General features: G+C 38.4%; 1 protein-coding gene across 9 annotated transcripts in view; it reads left to right on the plus strand.

Moving 5' to 3' along the window:
- Positions 1 to 20,724, plus strand: part of Prkacb (protein kinase cAMP-activated catalytic subunit beta) — a 94,313-nt gene that overhangs the window by 42,579 nt on the left and 31,010 nt on the right. For 3 of the 9 annotated variants that reach the window (XM_045137972.1, XM_004653647.3, XM_045137974.1), the window contains exons 2-3: positions 16,590 to 16,651; positions 18,980 to 19,108. In XM_045137972.1, coding sequence (XP_044993907.1) covers positions 16,590 to 16,651; positions 18,980 to 19,108 — 191 coding nt within the window. Of the gene's footprint in view, positions 1 to 2,735; positions 2,758 to 9,367; positions 9,392 to 10,890; positions 10,915 to 16,589; positions 16,652 to 18,979; positions 19,109 to 20,724 lie in introns of those variants that run through there. The other 6 variants (XM_045137967.1, XM_045137968.1, XM_045137969.1 and 3 more) reach the window with 4 other exon arrangements.

Raw genomic sequence — 20,724 nt, forward strand, 5'->3', positions numbered from 1 at the left:
GATGCTTTTGCAAGTAGGCATTGTAGTAAACTGCTTTAAAAGCCATTTAGAACTGTAAACCATGACTACCATTGTTAATAGTGTACCAACAGTCAGCTTCTAATTTTGTTTATGGTTTGCCGTATCGTGTTCACTAGCAGTACAATTACTGTGTGAAAGATTAATAACTAGAAGACCCATCCCAATAAGAGATTTTTATTTTAGCATATGATCCCCAAGGTAATTAGCTTAACTTTGATTCATTTTGTCATCCGAAAACTAATTTTTGTTAGCTTCACTTAGACGATATTTTTAAATGTACTAATTCTGAAAATAAGATGCTGCCAGAATCATAGTGATTCTTTTGGATGCTTTGAGTAATACTTGGTCCAGCAATAGGGGCTTCATGATGAAATGTATGTGTCCCTCTTGGATTTGTTAAAATTTTTAAATGTTTTGTGGGGGAGGAGAGACAATTTATTAATTTAGGTAGATATACGGTAGTCTCCTTTTTGTTAGAGTGATTCATTTTTATAGAAATGGTTCAAATGTGTTCAATTTATTATTTATTTTTTGGGAAAATACACTCCAGTATGCACTGCAGCCTTATCATAGGCAAGAGCTGTGCTTCAAGAGAGGCTGAAGCTAAAAATAGACATCCTGTTGTTAGAGTGAGAAGTGTTTGCTCAGAGCATAATTTATTAGCCTCTTTTTACTTAGCTAAAACAGAATGTGTTTAGAAGTGTTATGTGTCTTCTCTGATAACATAACAGACCTATATTTATGCTTGAAAGATTTGGGATTGGAATTCTAAATAGTGGAGAGTTGGATTTTTGATGGATAATAATGATGAAACTCAAAAATCAGGGTGCCTTTTCTCACATCACTGAAGATCACTTCACGACAGCCAGTAAATACCCTTATCAGCCTGTAGTCAATGGTTCTTTAACCCCTTCAGCACTATTCTGTATTTGCTCACAGAGCAGGTTAGGTACTAAAGAAACAATTTTACATGTTAAATATTAAGAGCTGATTGGATTATTGTTTTCTGGTTATCAGAGTTGATACTTCTGATGTAGTGTTTTAGATTTGAACTGATAACAAGATTAATATGTTAACAGTTCTTAGAATTTCTGTGGATGTAAAAACTGAGTATACATGGTGATCATGCTTTTATTTCTTTGAATAAAGACATTTTCCCTTGAAAGTTGGGCACAGAGCCGTAGAATATTTCGTAACCACTGTTGTGCTCTGGAGATTTTTACATGGTGTGTTAGTTTTAGAAGAACAATTGTTGTTGTTTCTCTCTTGCTATATTTTTCTTTCTAGAAAGCAGTGGATTAAAGAGTTCATGTAGTCATATTAGCTTTCCTTACAGACTTTTTCTACCACAAGAAAGGTAATAGTGACAAGTAGACACTGACTTTTTAAAGAGTGTTCAGTTTCAACCAATTTTACTAACATTGCACATGACTAAATGCCCTATTTCAAAATATGGAAATCTGCAAGTGAAATATAGTTTCATTTGTAAAAATAATCAAACACTAGACTTCTTACCTAAGTCTGTAAGTACATGTTTGACATTTACATGTGTATGGTGCACACATATAGCATAGCTGCATCGACAGAAATAGTCAAAGCTATGCCTACCTCCTCCTTCCTGATAATGAAATGGGAGTGTTCTCCGGAAATCTATCTTTGGCCTTTTCCCTACTGCATTCTCCAAATAAGCTCATCCATGCTACATATTCAGTCATTTCTGAAACATTTCATGCAGAAGTGAATTTTCTCTTCCTGTCTCCAGATCTGCTTCTGCAGGATTGATTCTTGTTAATGATCTCACCACCCAAACAGGAAGTAAAAGCAGAAAGCTTGGGGTCATTCATAACTTGTGTTATGTGTTTTTTTAACCCCAAACACATACTTAGTCATTAAGATATATACATACTAAATCATTAAGATGTATTGATTATACATCATGGATGTATCAGATGTCACTTAATTTTCTTCACTCTCACGACCCCTGGGAATGCTGTTCATACTAGGCATTCTGTGTCTCTTATCAGTACTGTTAGGACTGTCTCACTGGTCTCCCAAGGCACCAGGGAACATTGACTACCTGCACATTTTAAATTACAAATATGTGTATTTTTGAGCCTATTATGAAACTTAATAATTCCTGTTGCCTTTAAAATGTAGGCTAAACTCCTTGAGAGGTCATGGAACTTGACTTGCCTACCTTTCTGGCATTTTTTGCGTCCCACCTAAGTTTGATCTGGCCACAGGTAGCCTTGCTGCCATGCTTATGTGCTTGGTCACAGAAGTTTGGAGAATCACTGTGCTGTGCAGGGCCTTCAGCACAAATTCTGGAGCCAGTCTCTGTACTTTCAAAACAAATATAAATTGTAACTGGATTTTATTATACTGAAATTATCTGCTTGTATGTCAGTTTTTTAATGTCTTCTCAAGTGAAGGATAGTGCCTTGGCTGTCTGTACATTTCCAGTGATTAACCCAATGTCCAAATAGAGTAAAGAACCCATAAACACTGGCAGACTGGCGATTGCCTAAATGCCATGCTTATTTTATGAACTTGAACATTTTCATTTCATTACCAATGGAAAATATCAGTTGTATTGTGTGCTTTGGTTCAGAATAAATAATCCTTGTCATTACTTATCATTGCTGCATCTTTCCAGAATGAAATAAGATAAAATTAACCAAGAAACTAAATTGTACCAGTCCGGACTTCATTTTCCTAGCATTTACAAAATGGATTGTAAGTGTAAAAAGAGCCTCTCTCTTTCTCATTTTTTCAGTATTATTGATAACAGATTCTATGATGTTTCTGTCTTGTTATTGTAAAGCCAGCAAGTTCTGCAAAGGAATACTTATAAACATCGATTGAACTCTCTGTTGAGACCTCTTTGGCTAGAAGAAATACTAAACTAATCGAATAGGCTAAAATTGAGAAACTACAGGCCATGGTGGGATGCAGGGTATAGAGCTCAGAGGAAAGCAGTAGAACAGAGCGTTACCAAGGACCAGCCCTGGTATCATAGCCACATCTTTGTCACAGTTCTCTCTGAGGTCACCTAACTACCTGATGTTCTCTGTGTATCTGTTTTACCATCCTCACTGCTGCTTGTGCAAGATGGAGGTGAGTCATCCATCAGATTCAGAGTCACTGCTCACCTGGCTCATGTACTTATCAACAGCAAGCATCATTACGTCAAAATCTCCGCTGAAAACTAGGGAGAGGGAAGGATGCAGAAAGGGTAGTCGACAGGTGCTAAGTTACAATGAGAGAGGAGAACTAAAAGTTAGTTCTATTCATGTAGGGTAACTACACATGATGATTCTGTATGTTATTTTTTTTGAAGGTAGGGTCTCACTGTAGCCCAGGCTGACCTGGAATTCACTCAGTAGTCTCAGGGTGGCCTTGAAGTCACGGTGATCCTCCTACCTCTGCCTCCCAAGTGTTGGGATTAAAGGCGTGCGCCACCATACCTGGTTTATATGTTTTATTATGAGAGAGATTTAAATATTCTCATTGCAAAGAGGTGACATATTTGAGGAGACAGCTATGCCCCCCATCCGCACAGTACTAAATATCCACATATTGGTACTCCAAAAATATGTACAACTTGTATTCATCAATATAGAAAACCACCAGACAAGAACTGTGATTGGTCCAGCTGTACTTGTGGATGACTCTGAAGAAGGCAATAATCTACTGTGAATCCAGAAATGTCATAGTCTTGAGCAGAAGCAGTGACTAATTCTTTTTTTTGTAATGTTTCACTGAAAATATAAGATAAGAGTTATGAAAACAGTATCTCATTTCTGGAGTTAAGGAAGGATGTTTCCCAGAAATGTACAGGTTTACCCATATGACCTGACAGGAAGATGTGTACTTGGAGTTGCTTATCTCCGTGGAGAAGAAAGAAATAGTTGTCACCCCTCCACACACACACCAACTTCAAGGGATGAGGCTTATCAAGAAGATGGTGGGGAGTGTGTGGAATCTTTAACACCTGCTAATTACTTGCATTCTTAAACAGCTTAAATGAGACAGCCCAGAATTTATTGCATTATTCCAAATTGAAAAAGAATGTTGTTGTTGTTTTTTTTCCCCCTTGTCCCAGTTATGACAGGGCGGTCTACCTTGATGAGATAGGTATCAGTTTCCAGGTATTAGTTCCCATAGACCTAGCTATATCTCCATTTCTGAAGGCTGTTAGATTTATTTAACTGATAATGTACATGTGTATGGACTAGATCTGAGTGTTTGATTTTAACAGCACCTCTATAGGAAGTGAGAATCCAATGAAAGATGACGTCCCTTATCTCAGAATATTTGTAAAGCTTCCCATTGCTTATGGTATACAAGTAAAAGAACACATGGAGCCTATGAAGGAGGTTATGCAACATTAGAAGATAAAATGGCAGCCTTTAAGAAGAAGGAAGTGGCATACAGTTAGAAATACATATGTGGAAGGGTTTTTCAAAATTACAAATAATCTGGATTAATTCTTAAAATTTTAAAGTGAACATGGACTTTGTGAAAAAAGACATAGGAAAACCAGATAAAGCAGACTAGTAGAATGAAACGAGCTGAAAATCAGGCATGGATGGAAAAGTAACAGGATGGTCTGAAAAGGAAAGATCAAGACATGCACCTGGTACTTGGATGATAAAAGGCTGCACCAGATTAGAAAGCGCAGTCATTGCAGGAAAGTAAATGAATGATGTGAAGACATAAACCAGCATGTCCTTCCAGAATGTAGGGGGGATGAACAAGATAAGATAGGAGGGGCTGGTGAGGTTTTTTAACAGTTAAGCGCTTGCCTGTGAAGCCTAAGGACTCTGGTTAGAGGCTCGATTCCCCAGGACCCACGTTAGCCAGATGCACAAGAGGGTGCATGCATCTGGAGTTTGTTTACAGCAGCTGGTGTCCCTGGCGTGCCCATATTCTCATTCTCATTCTCTCTTTCTCTCAAATAAATAAATAAAAATAAACAGTTTTTAAGATAAGATAGGAGAATGGGGAGCCAGGTGTCCTGGTACATGCCTGCAATCCCATTTCTTGGTTGGTGGTTGGTAGTAAGATCATGATTTTAAGGCCAGATACTATCTCAAAAAACAAAAACAGCAAACTGACAATAAAAATAATGAGATGAGATGAGATACTGTCTCAAAAAACAAAACAAACAAAAAATGAATTGAAAATCATATTAAGGAAAAGTAGGTTATTCTAAAATTGAATAAATCATATTCCCACAGGGCACAGGTGATTGCCAAAACAGAAGCAATAATCAAAAAGTTAACTCAGGAAAATTTGTTTTGTTTGCTGTTGGAGCTGGGGATCAAACCCAGGACCTAGAGCATGCTGGCATATGTTGCCTAAACTACATCCCCAGCCTCCAGAAAGTGTCTTAAGGAAAAACTTAGATCTCTCAATCAGAATTCATTGTACTTGGACAAAATTGAGAAAGATGCCAATTGTCTATGTGTATCCTAATGGTCACTTTGAATTTTAAAGCAAAAAGATGAACTGCACAAATATCCATGTCTCTTTAAGTCTTAAAATATATTATGAAAGTTTTCCAATAAAGAAAAAAAAATCCAAATTTGGAAATTAAAGAACTTAGAAATCCTTAGAGAATTAATGATGACATAGTGCCTTAGGATGCTGAAGAAGCTATAACAAGCATTCCCTTAAATAAATTCTCAATTTATTAAAAAAATAAAGTGAATTTATAGTTATTAAAGAAAAATAAAGAATTAAAGAGTATCAAAAAGGAAATAGTAAATGAAAGCTAGAGCTATAAGGAGGAGCAGATTGTGTAGGCACTTAAGAAGTTGTCATTCACTCATTTGCTGACCAAAGGGCTTTGATCTTCAATGTCCTCACAAAGACAAAAGACAAGTTCTTAGACTGGTGTGGTTCAGGATTTCCTCCAGCTGTACATAAAGTCGGGATCCTCAGTGAAAGTCTAAGTCAGAAAAGAAAGGCTCTGCTGACCCAGGAGTACAGAGAGGAAGCTCTACTTGTTGGTGTGGGTCCCTGGGGTGGGAGCAGGTGGTGTGTGTTCCTGTGTGAGATGCCTCTCCTGAGAGCTGTAATCAGCTGCTTCCCCTCTACGTGGTTTCGGGCTTTACGTCTATTAATTGTGTGGTCTAGGAACTGCCAATGAAAGACACTGCTGGAAGAGTCCCAAGCTGGTGCCCAACTTATGCCAGCACAAGCTAGTACAGAATCCTAACTGGGACAAGCCTGCCTGGGTGCCCACAGATAGAGCGCCATTGACTCTCAAGTTCAAAATACATGTACACATCTGACATGGGCCCTCACATGAATATCACATGTGCAGACTGCCATTGAAAGTCAATGATGGAAAGAAGTGGAAAGTTTGTATATACTGCCAAGTCTCAGCATATATAAAACAAAATTGACCCATTTGAGAGAAACAAAAAAATAATAATAAAGAAGGAGAAGCTGGAGAGCTGGATTAGTAGTTAAGGTGCTTACCTGCAAAGCTTAATGACCCAGGTTCAATTCCCCAGTACCCGTGTAAGGCCAGATGCACTAAGTGGTGCATGTATCTGGAGTCCGTTTATAGTGGCTAGAGGCCCTGGTATGCCCATATACTTGTATTTATTTGTTTGCTCATTTGTTCTCTCTCTTTGTCTCCTTGCAAATAAATAAATAAAATATTTTTTTAAATGAGACTTACAAATACATAGAGAAAAATCTTACCCAAGTAATTAGAGATACAGAGAACTAGACTACTTTCATAATGGATTGTATAATTAAGTCTGTTCAGCAAATTGAAAAAATTGCTACTTAGGTCATCATCTCTGAACAAGGGTGAGTTCAGTCAATACTAAGAGGCTAATTAACAAGCACAAATGCATTTATTTGAGATTTTATAAAATTGAAATAGTTCATAGGTCAAGTTAACTTATAAATTTAAAATTCAACTTTGTATGAAAATTTATGGGGGAAGGGCAAAAGTGAATTTAGGGATTTTTAAATGTTCAGGGAAAGAGAATGGCCTTCATGATGTGAGTATCCAAGTAAACAAGTTAGAAAAACAACGCACACCTACAGCATAAAGGAGCAAAACAGACATGAGCAGAGGTTTGTGGAGAGAAAAGAGAAGAAAGCATTTCTGAAAACTGATTATAATGACATAGCTGAAACTTTGTTCAGGGCAAGCATGCTGGTTTATGCCTGTAATATCAGCACTCAGAAGTGTGAGGCAGGAGAATTGCTGCAGGTGTGAGATGTGCTTAAGTTTCATCATAGCAAGAACCAGGCCAGCCAGGACCTCCGAGTCAGACCTTTTCTCCAAGATACTTAAGGAAAGAAATAAGGGTTATTCAAAACAAAAAGTTAATCTGACAGACATTAAAAGCACAAAATTTTAAAGTACAAAGTCTTCCAGAGAATTTTAAAAGAGAGTTCATTTGTTGGCTCTAGTACAGTCTTATAAAAGATGTACAGAAAAAAAACAAACAAACCTGAAAACATTACCCTTTTGTCATTGCCTGTTCACATCATGACACAGTTAAGACCCACTCAGATAAGACAAGGAAAAGGTCCAAAGCAGAAGTGTCATCATTAATAGATACTGTGTGGTTTCTATACAGAACAGTCAAGAAAATTTCTCAGTATGATTTTAGAATAGATAAAAGTCTGGCAAAACTCCTGGGCACAAAGTCAGTCTGTAAACATCAGCTGTGCTCTATACATCACCGACAGAGAGAAGAAAATAACTTCAGTGTTTCCCTTTTACAATAGCAGCCAAAGCTCTAACCATGCATTGTTTCTTTTCTCTTCTTTTCTTTTCTTTTCTTTTCTTTTCTTTTCTTTTCTTTTCTTTTCTTTTCTTTTCTTTTCTTTTCTTTTCTTTTTTTGTTATTGTTTTTGTTTTTCAAGGTAGGGTCTCACTCTAGCTCAGGCTGACCTGGAATTCACTATGTAGTCTCAGGGTGGCCTCGAACTCACGGCGATCCTCCTACCTCTGCCTCCTGAGTGCTGGGATTAAAGGCGTGTGCCACCATGTCCGGTTTATGCATTGGTTTCTTCATAGACATAAATCTAATCAATGAGTTATCACTGTGTTAAGGGAAAATTTTACTGAGACATCTTTACATAGTCTTTATCAATGAGGTATTTTTTCTTACCAATTAAATTAGCAAAACCTGGGAAGTCTGACATCAGCATACTTTGAAGTTATAGGAAATCAGTGATACAGTAGGGATAGAAACTAACACAAACAAGAATTGAGCCACTTTTTACTAAATTGATGTTGTGCCTGTCCTATTCTCTAAGATTCCAACCCCGCCTCTACAGTCTGGTAACACGACTGAGTATTGGCATTCAGAATTTTGCAGAAGATCTTTGACATGTGATTGTGGTAGATTGTACTATTATAGATTAAAGCTTTAGTGACAAAGAAAAGTGCATGTCAGAGATCGCCTGGGTCATTCGTTTCATGATTGAGTGTAGCTTAAGTTTTCATGGCAAAATCCTAGAGGCAACACCATCATTCAAAAATGGCTGGGATGGCCCTAAAAGTCCAGTGTCCTTTAGTAGAGAGCAGGGAGGGAGCGAAAGCCCAAAAGGAAGCTGTGAATGGCGACATTATGTGGGTTTGCATTGTATCCATCTCTCCCTTAAATGCCAGTAAAATAAGTTAATGTATATTTTTAGATTTTGAATATTTAAGTTACACTTGAGGAATTCTACTTTTTCCATATAACTCTGTAATAAAGGGACCTTTCACAGCATAGTGAGTCAGTTAGACTGTTCACTTGTAACCAAGATTTGATAATCAACTAATAGGAAAGCATAAATTTAAAAAAAGAAAGGTAAACAGTAGAGCAGGAAATACAGCTTTTATTACTTACTGAGCTTCCCAACCTGTTTTCATGTGTGGTGTTAGTTAATATTTATAGAAAGACAATCGAATATCTTAGAAGACGTAGAAATGGTACCATCAAATGCACTACTGAGACCATCTATGGCACTAAAGCTGTTGATATCCACTATTGCTTTTAAGACTGTAATGAGTTTGTTTGAATTGAACATGTGTAACTATAGTGAGGTTAGTAAGGCACCCTTCAACAGCATGAACATAGTCTTTCCTCAGAATAAGTGGATAGAGTGTGATAGAGAATTCCAGAGTAAGATTTTGGTTGATACACACATGCACACATATGTTTTCAATGAGTTTATTGCAGTCTCTATATAAAGTATTTTTTCACTATGGATGCTTGGGTATTTTTTCATTGTATGTCTATGTGTGATATGCTGGTAAACTTCGGCGGGTGCACTATTTTATGTGTCATTCATGTCTTTATTCTTTTCCATCAAGCAGACAAGCCATCAGATGCATCTGGTAGGAAACCACTTTTTACAAACTAATCCTATGACTTTGAGATAATTTGCACTTTATGGGCTGTTTTGTGGAAATTAGGATGTATTTAGCTTTTCCATGAGTTCTGTTTCTTAAAAAGATTTGTGGTGCACTATGAGTTTGTGGGGAGGGACCAGGTATTCTCAGAAATACAAAACACAGAGCTTTAAAGAGTTGAATTTTTGAGGTAGGGTGCTGCTTTTATTACTTACTGAATTTCCAAACATCCACTCCTGTGCAATTCTAATTAGTATTTATAGAAAGACAACCTAATATCTTAGCTTGGTGTTCATTAACAGAATGTGGTATTTTCATAGGTAGCTGACCTCAACCCATCTTGTTTGGTGCCTGCAGGCACATTGTGGAGCAGTGCTTCTGCTAAGATAAAGGGGGAGAAGATAATTTCATTATACAATGGTATCCGTAACTCCTACCACAGGCACATAAAGCAACAGTAAATGTTACTTAGTGCGTGTTCTTTAGCTGGTGAAGTTTCACAGACTAGCATTTCCTTGTCCCTATATTAGCAATGAAGGTTTAAGACATTCAAACCTCCAAACCTCACTAGTCCTTCAGTCCTTCACTACCTGTGACTCTCCTCTTCCTTAGCAAGGCATCAGCATCCCACAAGTAGGGAGATGTGAGTTTGCAGTTTATCCCCCTTTCTTTCGCATACAAGGAAAAGAGTCACCATGGCCACAAGTACCCCATGATCAGGCACCTGCTCGACTGCACCCTCACCAACTCACCACCTCATCAAATACAAGTCAGTTCCGACTTCCTGGTGAAACTGTGCTCCCCTCCCCCAGTGCCTCTCACACATGATCATCTCAGGCAGAGTGTCTACATTTCCACCTTCATCTGTGAAGATCTGTATCCATCGAGACTCAGCACAAAGGTGCTCTGTTATGCCATTCCGTACTGCCCGAGAGCCTCATCCTGCAAGCTCTCCTATAGACCTTGTCTAAAGAGCTTTCGTCTCCTAAGCGCTGCAGTTACGTTTATTCTCTGTGCCATGCAGTGTCCATCAGTGTCGCACACGACCACAGGGCGCTCCGTGATTGCTGAAAACAGCACTAAGCCAGCACCGAGAGGTGTGAATGCATGAAAAACCTAAATCACCTTTGAAACACATGTTATGATTCCTGTAGTAGGATTTGACCGAAAAATAAAAGTTCAAAATGGCTTTAGAGTATTTATAGGAAATGTGCTCAATATTTGCTTCTTAACTTCAAAAATTCTTCTGCAATGAGGAATTACAGTTATTGTTTTAAGGAAAATTAAGATACTAATTTTGGTACCAACAGTAGTTCTTAGTTTTGTTTCTTTATTGCTTAATTTTTGAATACATGCATTCAAATAGTTGGTTTTTAAATTAACATTTTCTTCCTGCAAATATTCTAGAAAAATATGTATAAGTGACACTATTCTACTGTTACTTTTATGAGTGTATTTAATCATTGTTTATTTTTGTACACAAGCTTCCTCCTCTTCAGAAATATCTGGTAGGCAATTACTTTTTAATAAAGCAATGTTAACTTTAAATTTTTATTTGGTTGCTTGCAAGTTTTTGTTCTCATGGTTTGATTGTATTGAGTATATTGACTTAAAAATATTTTTGTTGTTGAAGGAAATGACTAGTTTCATTTCTGTTGGATTTTGTGTCATCATACAGGTCTTGTCATTGTGTATGTTATTCTGCGGGTAATAAATGTGCTACCGTGAATCAAAGGAAAGCATGCGAGGCAGAAGAGAGACCAATGCGTAGCACTTAAGGCAGAGCATCCGGGTCAATGAGTGGGTTTTGTGAAAACATGCTGTTGCAACTTTTGTGTGTTGTTCTAAGGAAGTTTTTATTCCATTTGCTGCTGTCTTCTGTTTCTATTTGTCTTACATCGAATGAAGGTTAATGCTTTTATTATAAAAGAGATGTAAAGAAGGAAGTGAAATTATCTTATTACAAAGAGAAGAGAAAGTTTAGTCTCTCAAGGCTGTCATGTCATGAGTAACAGATAACAGAAATGCTTCAAAATAGGAACAATAACTGCTTTTAATGGTTTGGCAGTGAGACACATAACTAACTCACAGTATGCACTTGTTCTAATAAATAATTATCAAGCTTATCTGATATGACACAACAAATGCCTAATGTATTTGCTACATGTAATGAGTAAAACATTCTTGTTTATTGTAGAATTGTGTGAATGGCATGAGGTAAAATTATACCATATTTGAAGACCTAATTAATCAAATTTCCTAATGATAAAAATAAATTTTGTAATCTGACTTTTACATGCAGCTTTTCATAGCTAACCAAAAACTTGGGAAGGTGGAGAGACAGCCTAAGAATTAAGAGTATGTTTTTTGTTACTGGTGGTGGAAATGCATCAAATGTCTTGTTTCTCATCTCATGAGCATGAGTGAGTGTTTAACACATAGATTCCTTTGGTATACTCATGAATACTAGATGCAACATGAAGGGCTCTTGAAATGATAGAAACTGAGGAGAAAATCAACTTATTTGGAAATAAATATGATTATAAATAAGTATATCAGTGTATCCTCATTTTATATTGCCTAGTTTACCTCATTAGCCAGCACAGAACAGAATATATTTTCACAGAACTCTGTCTTTGAAGTGTTTCTTTTACTTAGGAGGAGGGACTAGTCAGGGTTAACCGGTACCTATCATCCCACAGGTGAGGTGTGTTAGAGCCCATTCTTTGACTATGTGCCCAGCTCCTGACACTGTCTCAAGGCAGCAGTAGTTTACAAATGCTAAATATGAATATGGTTCACGTACTAGATACAAGAAAACAAACACAGGGAGAACCTTAAAGAATGTGCTTCACAAGACAGTGCCGAGTATGTGCGGGGCCTTGCTTGAGTCTGGCTCCCTCCCCAACTCTTGCATTATTACCTTCTCACATCTTGTCAGCACAGCGGAGAGCAATTTTGAAAATCACTACGGAAAAGGACTTACAAGTTAAATCCACCTGTGTCTAAAAATTATAAAAGTCAAAGCAAATGTACAGGGCTCTAGACTGCCTGCTGCTCTAGGGTCCTTCATAATCCAGGATGTTAATATTTTATTTAAGGTATTTATGTGTAGTTAGTATGTGTGAGATATTTTTATTGACATTTCAGATGTGTATTTCTGTCTGTATAGTACACATGTATACTAGACACTAGAGATTTCATGTTGTATAGATTTTTACTTGTTTTTTTGTTTGTTTTTTGAGGTAGGGTCTCACTCTAGCCCAGGCTGACCTGGAATTCACTATGTATTCTCAGGGTGGCCTCGAACCCATGGTCATCCTCCTACTTCTGCCTCCCGAGTGCTGGGATTAAAGGCGTGCGCCACCACACCAGGCTTCATGTTGTGTATATTTTTATCTGACAAAAAACCACATTGCAAGAGCATTTTTCCCTGTGTACGTGAGTGCAGTGCATGCACGTTTGAGTGCAGACGCATGTACCCTATTGGCACGTCTCTGCAGGCCAGATGAGTATATGGGGTGTCATCCTCTATCACTCTTCTGCCTTATGTCTCTTAGACGGTGTCCCACTGAACCTGCACATTCCTGGTTTTCAGCTAGACTTGCACCCAGGGAGCCCCAGAGAGCCTCTTCACCCCACTCAGCACGAGGGTTACAGGCATACGTGGCCATGCCCACCTTGTACGTAGGTGCTGGAAATCACACTCACGTCCTGTGTGCATGCTGCAAGCACTTTTACTTGCCGAGCCATCTCCCCAGACTGAAGAACAGAGTTTGCTTCATCAAATTATTTAATGGCATTATAACTGATATCATCCTTACTGTAGGAGGAAATCTCTTCATATTCATAGGAGCAAATTTTGTATTTAATAGACATTAGCTAGCTCGGTCACTGCTTGACTTGGAACTCAGAATATTGGTGAGTAGTGTGGGGAATAGCTCAAAGGTCTCCTCCATATCAGATTAATGAATAAAACTAGATTACGCCCACGGTCTTTCTTAGAGCTCATCATCTGGCAGGGGAAAGGAAATGTTTTTCAGCTTTTCAGCTTTGGCAAATACTGCCATTTCTTCCTTTGCTCAGTGACTTTTGCTCAAGTCTAGATCCCCTTAGCATAAAGTGACAGGAAAGCTGAAATAAAATGATAAAGCGGGTTTTGTTTTGTGTTTCTCTTCCTCTTATTCTCTTGCTTCACATTATCTGTACTCGTGCAGGCATCTGGAGAGTTAATAATACCTCAACTTGACATGCAGTTCTATATATAAAATATTGCTAAAAATACTTTTCAGAAGAAATCAGTGGCCTATTTTGAGAATCACAAATTAGGGTTCTATAAAAGCTATAGTCATATTTTCAATAACTTTTCTTAATTTATAGTCATCATTTCCAAGTCAGGGTCACATGCAAACATATTTGTTCTATGAAAAAAATAAATCTGTAACCCCACTGTTCTTGGGCCTGTGAATAGATGTCAGTGTAGAACACTTGCCACGTGTTTGCAAGTCCCTGGGTTGGAGTTACAACACTGCAACAAAACAGCACAAGCCAGCCCTCTGCAGTTGCAAGTGCAAGTGGTACGTTAACCTAGAAAATGACCCAAAGGGCTGGAGAGATGCTTAGTGGTTAAAGGCACTTGCTTGCAAAGCCTGACGGCCCAGGATCTGTTCTCTAGTACCCATGGAAAGCCAGATGCACAAAGTGGTGTGCATGTATCTGGACTTCATTTGCACATTTTCTCCCTCCCTCTCTCTCTGCTTGCAAATAAATAAATAAAAATATTTTTTAAACAAGTTGACTTACTTTGTCCTACATTCTAGGAAACTAAGAACTTTCTACTTCTAGAAGGAAATAGATCACTTTAATCAAGAGCAACTGTTTGGTTTTTTTTTTTCCCTGCATGTATTATACGTGTGTAGTTGGATGTGTATGGCACATGCATGTGTGTGCATATGGAGGCCAGAGGTCAACATAGAGTATTTTCCTTATTTTCTGTGGACAGGGCTTCTCACAGAAGTTAGTCACCTGGTCAGGTATACTAGCTAGCCACTAAGCCCTAGGGAGATGACTTTCTCCACTCCCCAGCACTGGGGCGACAGGTGTCCACCACCACACTTGTTACTTTATGTGTGTACTGGGGATCAAACTCAGGTCCCCATGTGAGTACAAGTACTTTACTCACTGACCAGCCCCCAGCTCAGTCGCTGTTTGACTCATTGCTTTGGTGCATGAGAAAAAAAAAAATTAATTTTCTAAGCAGGTATTTTGAAAGTACAGTACGTATAGAAAATAATAAAATACTGTTTCCAGAATGTAAACTCATTGTTACTTAACAACTAATGTGTTGGCCTGATGCCTGTTATGGCTGTTTGAAATTGCAGAATGGTTAGAATGCCAGCCACCCTTTCGGTTGGTATGTTGAGGGCAAAGGAGAAATAGTGATGGCATCTTAGAATGCCTCACGTTAGTACCGCTGCATAGGTTGTGGACCTAAAGAATACACGGGGCTGGGAGATTGCACAGTGGGCAAAACATTTGTTTCACAAGCGTGAAGTTCACTTCCTAAACTTCACACGCAGCCTGGTGTGTGAGCATGCCGCTGTACTCCAGCACTCCTGTGTTGACACGGGAGGAGGAGGCAGGAGAGTCTTTGGAAGCTCACCAGACACCTAGCCTGGAAAACACAGAAGAGAGCAAGGCTGCTTCAGACAAGGTGGACAGCGAGGACAGACTCCCAGTGCTGTCCCCTGATTTCCACACGTGTGCCACTCCACAAGTGCACCCACACCCACATGCACACACACCCACACAAAGAGTCTGTGAGCCACTTCTACTTTTAATTCTGTTGTTGTTGGGTTTTGGAGACAGGGTCCCTCCCCCTATAATCCAGGCTGGCCTGAAACTCCATGGATAGCCCAACTGGTCACGGTCCTGCGTCGGCTTCCAAGTGCAGGAATTCTAGGCATGGGCAGCCGCCTGCCTTCAGTCTCCAGTGTCAGTGTGCCACTGCAACTCCTCCAGCTTCTGCTGTTTCAGTAGACTTTAAATCCCTTTTGTCCTCATCTCCACTATTGATAGACTTAAATAGAGACATTGGAAACTTTTGGAACAAAAAAGAAATGCTAAAATAACTCTTGTAATATCAGATTTTATTTTCATTCTTAACATTAGAAATAAGAACCCACTTATCTTTTTTGAATTTTTTTCCTATTACTTGTTTATAAGCACCTGAATGTGTTTTGGAAACAAAAGCTCTTGTTGCTCAGATTGTCACAAGAGGATATTTATCAGGGCACACTTTTAAATGATTCATCATTTAATTAATGAATTTAATACTTCAAATCACAGTTCTATAAAAATATGCAGCTACTAGGCCGGGTGTGGTGGTGCACATCTTTAATCCCAGCACTTGGGAGGCTGAGGTAGGAGGATCATTGTTAGTTCGAGGCCAGCCTGGGGCTACAGGATGAGTTCCATCCAGGTCAGTGTGGGCTAGAGTGAGACTCTTATCTCAGAAAAAAAAAAATGTAGCTATTATTGATGGTTACATAAATACCTGGTTTTGCTTTGTTTTACTTTCATGTAAATTTTAAATTAGGCATTCAGATGTTTAGCTTTTACTATAAATTAGAATAAGTTTTTCACTTTCTTTTTATTTGTGTTGGTGGATTGCATGTTGTTTTGAAGACTTTGTATATGTTAGTCTGTGGTTTCTCCTTTTCTCTCTGCTAATAGAGAGAAAACATGTCTAATAGCACAAATCCTACATCCTGCCAGCTGCCCTTCATCAAAACCAGTTCTTTTTAAAACCCTACAAATAGGAAGATTTGTGTTCTGTGAGTGCGCTCAGCTCTTGTATCTCTGGGTTGTTTATTTACAGTCATTGTACGTCCTTAGTTGAGTTCTAACTTTTGTGCATGACTTCCAGGTATGTTTTCACAAACAGTCTTGTTGTTAGATTTGAAATTATCAAAATGACCCCCACATAGAATCATATTAGTGATTAGAAATTTGAGAATGTGTTTGCTTCTTGTTTTAGAGACCCTGAAGAGCTTTGTAATGTATCCCAGTGTTGAATACAAATTTCTTCACAATAATAAAATAATCCAAGTCTGGGTCGTTAAGCGAGGATGCATATGTGTAATATTCTTACCAGGCTAAATCTGTTATTTTTGTTTTTCAGTGAAAGAATTTCTAGCCAAAGCCAAAGAAGACTTTCTGAAAAAATGGGAAAATCCTCCCCCGGTAAGAAACATATACATATTTCTACAATTTAAAGTTTATGTGCTAAGTAAAATCTTAAATCTTGCCTAAGTAATTACTACTCCTGAAATTTTAATTTTCAATTGTCATTAGTAAACATAAGCTTAAAGTGAGAATTACTCCATACTGTTGCATTCTGCATTGTTAATTGATAGTCTTATATATTCCTGTATTGGAGAAGGAACCAACTTCTCATATAATCCACACCCAGAGGTTGGTGTGCTTGGGTTGTTACTTTGTTTTGCAGCATGACGTTGAAGGACATAGGGCCTCACATGGGCTAGCCATGTACTCAACCCTGAGCCGTGGCTCCAGTCATACAAGTTTTTATAATTACTCAAGTTGCTATAAACTCTTAACATTTTCTGAAATAATTAATTTTGAATTACACAGTTGATAGTGTACATAAAGCTAGATGTAGAGGTTATAAAATGTTATAGATATTATATAACATAAAACATTAATGGAGGAAGATGGCATACATTTTATGATATAAAGAAAACAGTGATAGGCAGGAGAGATGGCTTAGTGGTTAAGGCACTTGCCTGCAAATCCAAAGGTCCCATGTTCAGTTCCCTAGGACCCACATAAGCCAGATGCACAAGGGGTCTCATGCATCTGGAGTTCATTTGCAGTGGCTAGAGGCCCTAGCATGCCCATTCTCTCTCTCCCAGCCTATTTCTCTCTCTGTCAAATAAAGAAAAATAAAATATTTTTTAAAAAATACAGTGAAGCCAGGCATGGTGGCACACACCAGCACTTGGGAGGCAGAAGTAACAGGATCACAGTGAGTTCAAGGCCACCCTGAGGCTACGTACTTGAATTCCAGGTCAGCCTGGGCTCCTACCTCAAAAAAAAAAAAAAAAAAAAAAAAAAAGAATAAATGAAGTGACTGAGTATAAACGGGTTGTCTGTTATCTATTAATAAAATGTGTTTACCCTATTTGATTGGGACTATATTATACATTACAATTCATCTATGTTAATAAAATCAACAGCTATGTTAATCCTTAAAATTAATTCAGCCAGAGTTACAAGCATTTCTTTGTTCATTGATTTAAAATTAGACTTTCACTAGCTGGGCATGGTGGCACATGCCTTTAATCCCAGCATTCAGGAGGCAGAGGTTGGAGGACTGCTGTAAGTTCAAAGCTACCCTGAAACTAAATAGTGAATTCCAGATCAGTGTGGGCTACAGTGAGACCCTGCCATGGGGGTGGGGGGGAAGAGAGTTCCATTGAATGTGAAATTAACAAATGATGAAAGCAAGCTCTCAGAGTAAAATGACTATTTCTTGCCTTGTATAGATCCAACAAGAAACCGTGGTGTGTCTTAAAAGCAGGATTTGATTTGTCCAGTGGTTTGTCCAAAGATGAAATCATCCAGTGATGCGCTCCAGTAGCACCACGTGGAGCACCTCAAGCTAAACCCTGCACATTCTTGGGACTGTTTAGCTGAGGCTTTCTCGGGGGTCTGTGTACTAAAACCTCCCAGGCAGATGTGTCAGCAATTACTACTTGTTGCTGTGCTGTACAGAATTTGTCCCCAGTAATTTCTGTCTGGTTGTGGCAGCAACAGACTCGGTAGATGGATGCCTCCCGTTCTTTTCTTCTGTGCAGCATTCAAAGCCAAACAAAGATGTCTGCTTGTAACAAAACACTGATTCAGGGAGGAAAAGAATCTGCTGATTGTTCCAAGGCTCTGGCTTGTAGTTCTTTGTGGAGTGAGGAACTTTCCCTTCCTGGCTGCTTTAGGTAATGCTGGGTTATTACAGGAGCACCAAGAGACACAGCTTCCTCTCGTGCTGCTATTATCTAGTTCTAGAAGCTTGTGTAAAGACACAGATGAAGTGAGATGGTGCTTTTCTCAAAGGTCGCTCCAGCGAGAAACCTGCTGTCTCACGTTCCATTTCTTTTTACAATTACTTACAAGTACACTAAGGCTACGTGGCTTATGTGACATTTTATCAGTAGACTTCCAGTCAATTTGTAATTATTAAAACATGGAAACAGTGTTTTAGGTGTCCAGTACCCAGAGTCCACATTGTATATTGCCTGAGGATTTCTTCCCTCCATGCCTGTGATGTTCCATTTGACAATCCAGTTCTTCTCTGTTGTGGGATCATTTATTCAAAAGGGAAAGCAGAACGAATAACCTTGAATCTGAATATTGTTTTTATATCGTTTCTAAATGGATAGCTATAAGTTAAATCATTCATTCTGATTATATGTTTCTAAGGTGATTATAATTATAGTCACGTGGGAGTTTTTCATTTTAAAAATGTTTTGTTTTGTTTTATGCCCATTGTAGAGTAATGCTGGGCTGGAGGATTTTGAAAGGAAGAAAACCCTTGGAACAGGTTCATTTGGAAGAGTCATGTTGGTGAAGCACAAAGCCACTGAGCAGTATTATGCCATGAAGATCTTAGATAAACAGAAGGTGGGTGTCCTCATTACTGATCGCTGGGGTGGACTTCAGTCAGTCTCATCAGCTGCACTCCTTCCTTTCTTCCTTTCTTTCTTTCTTTCTTTCTTTCTTTCTTTCTTTCTTTCTTTCTTTCTTTCTTTCTTTCTTTCTTTCTTTCTTTCTTTCTTCATCTATTTTGAGAGCTAGAGAATGAGTGCACCAGGGCCTCTAGATACTGCAAGTGAACTCCAGATGCATGTGCCACCTTATGCTGATGTGGGTCCTAGAGAATTAACCAGGATCCCTAGGCTTCTCAGGCAAGTGCCTTAACTACTAAACCATCTTTCCAGCCCCATCTGCACTCCTAAGACCTGCCATTGCTGCTTGCGTCTGCACCACTTGCTATGACCATATTCATTGTTTTAGTAGGTGGGAACATGTCGTTGTTTCACTAATTATTTGCATATGACACATATGTGCACACTAACAAGATAATGAATTCAACATACAAAGAACAAATACTGCTACCACACTTCCTCACACAAATATGTAGAAACCAATTCCTCAACCTAAGATTGATATAACAGAAAATTAGCAATGTTATTCTATGTCTTATTTTATGTTAAAAAGCTCCTTCTATAGCATGACTGAAAAGGACTTTGAAATTTTAATATTTGCCATATATTGGCTTAATAAGTATCTGAAATATTGAGTGGATAGATATTAAGCTGCTGTTTCCCTATAAATCATCACAGTGAAGGGAAGGAAAGAGAATAACAGTAAATATTGATATACTGCCATAGTTCCTACCTTCCAGGGAATGACCTTTGGCTCCTTGAGATCCAGGCAGGGAACTGTGGAGGGAACACTAGGGGCATGTTGCCTGGAATACAGTCAGTGACTAGAAAACTGTCCAGTAGAAGCATGATGCGATCCACACCTGTAATATAAGGTTATCTCATAGTCACATTTAAAGAAGTAAAAAGCTAGTTGAAATTAATTGTAATGGTGAGTTTTATTTTATAGCTCAGTGTTTAACACTGGGATGTGCCATATCCTTTTTCTATAAACATTTCAAGTGCTAAATAACCACACATGGCCAATGTCTGCTGTATTGGGCAGTCAAACATCACCCAACTTATTTCTAACATGAAAGAGGGGAGGTAAAGTTAAATGTACCCAATAAACGTTAATTGAATGTCTGTCTACTGCCCTCGGTAGCTTACCTTCCTAATACGCTTCTTGACGCAATAGTGCCATCGCTCCAGTCGCTGACTCATTTCCTGTCAATTCTGCACTCTCTGGTAGTTTGTCCTTGCCTCTACTGTCTGAGCACAGAGCTCCAGGAGATAATTTAGCTTATGTCCCCACTACAGACGAGCTTAATGGATATCAGATAGGATTAGCGACTTGCCAATTTTTATTGGCAACAAGTCAACAGCAAAACAACTCAGCTTATCCTTTTATTAAACCTGTTACTAACAAGTTTATTAAATGCTGTGTGGATGGTTTCTACTGTTTTATGTTATCTTTTTTAAGGAAATAAAGAATGCACTTTACTTCAAAAAATATGAAAAAAGATAACAGTATACACCATCTTCAGTTTTAAAGTATTTAGGGAAGACATTAATTCTTTCTTTTGGTAATGC

Source organism: Jaculus jaculus, chromosome 19 (genome assembly GCF_020740685.1).
Source record: "Jaculus jaculus isolate mJacJac1 chromosome 19, mJacJac1.mat.Y.cur, whole genome shotgun sequence".
Taxonomy (NCBI): Eukaryota; Metazoa; Chordata; class Mammalia; order Rodentia; family Dipodidae; genus Jaculus; species Jaculus jaculus.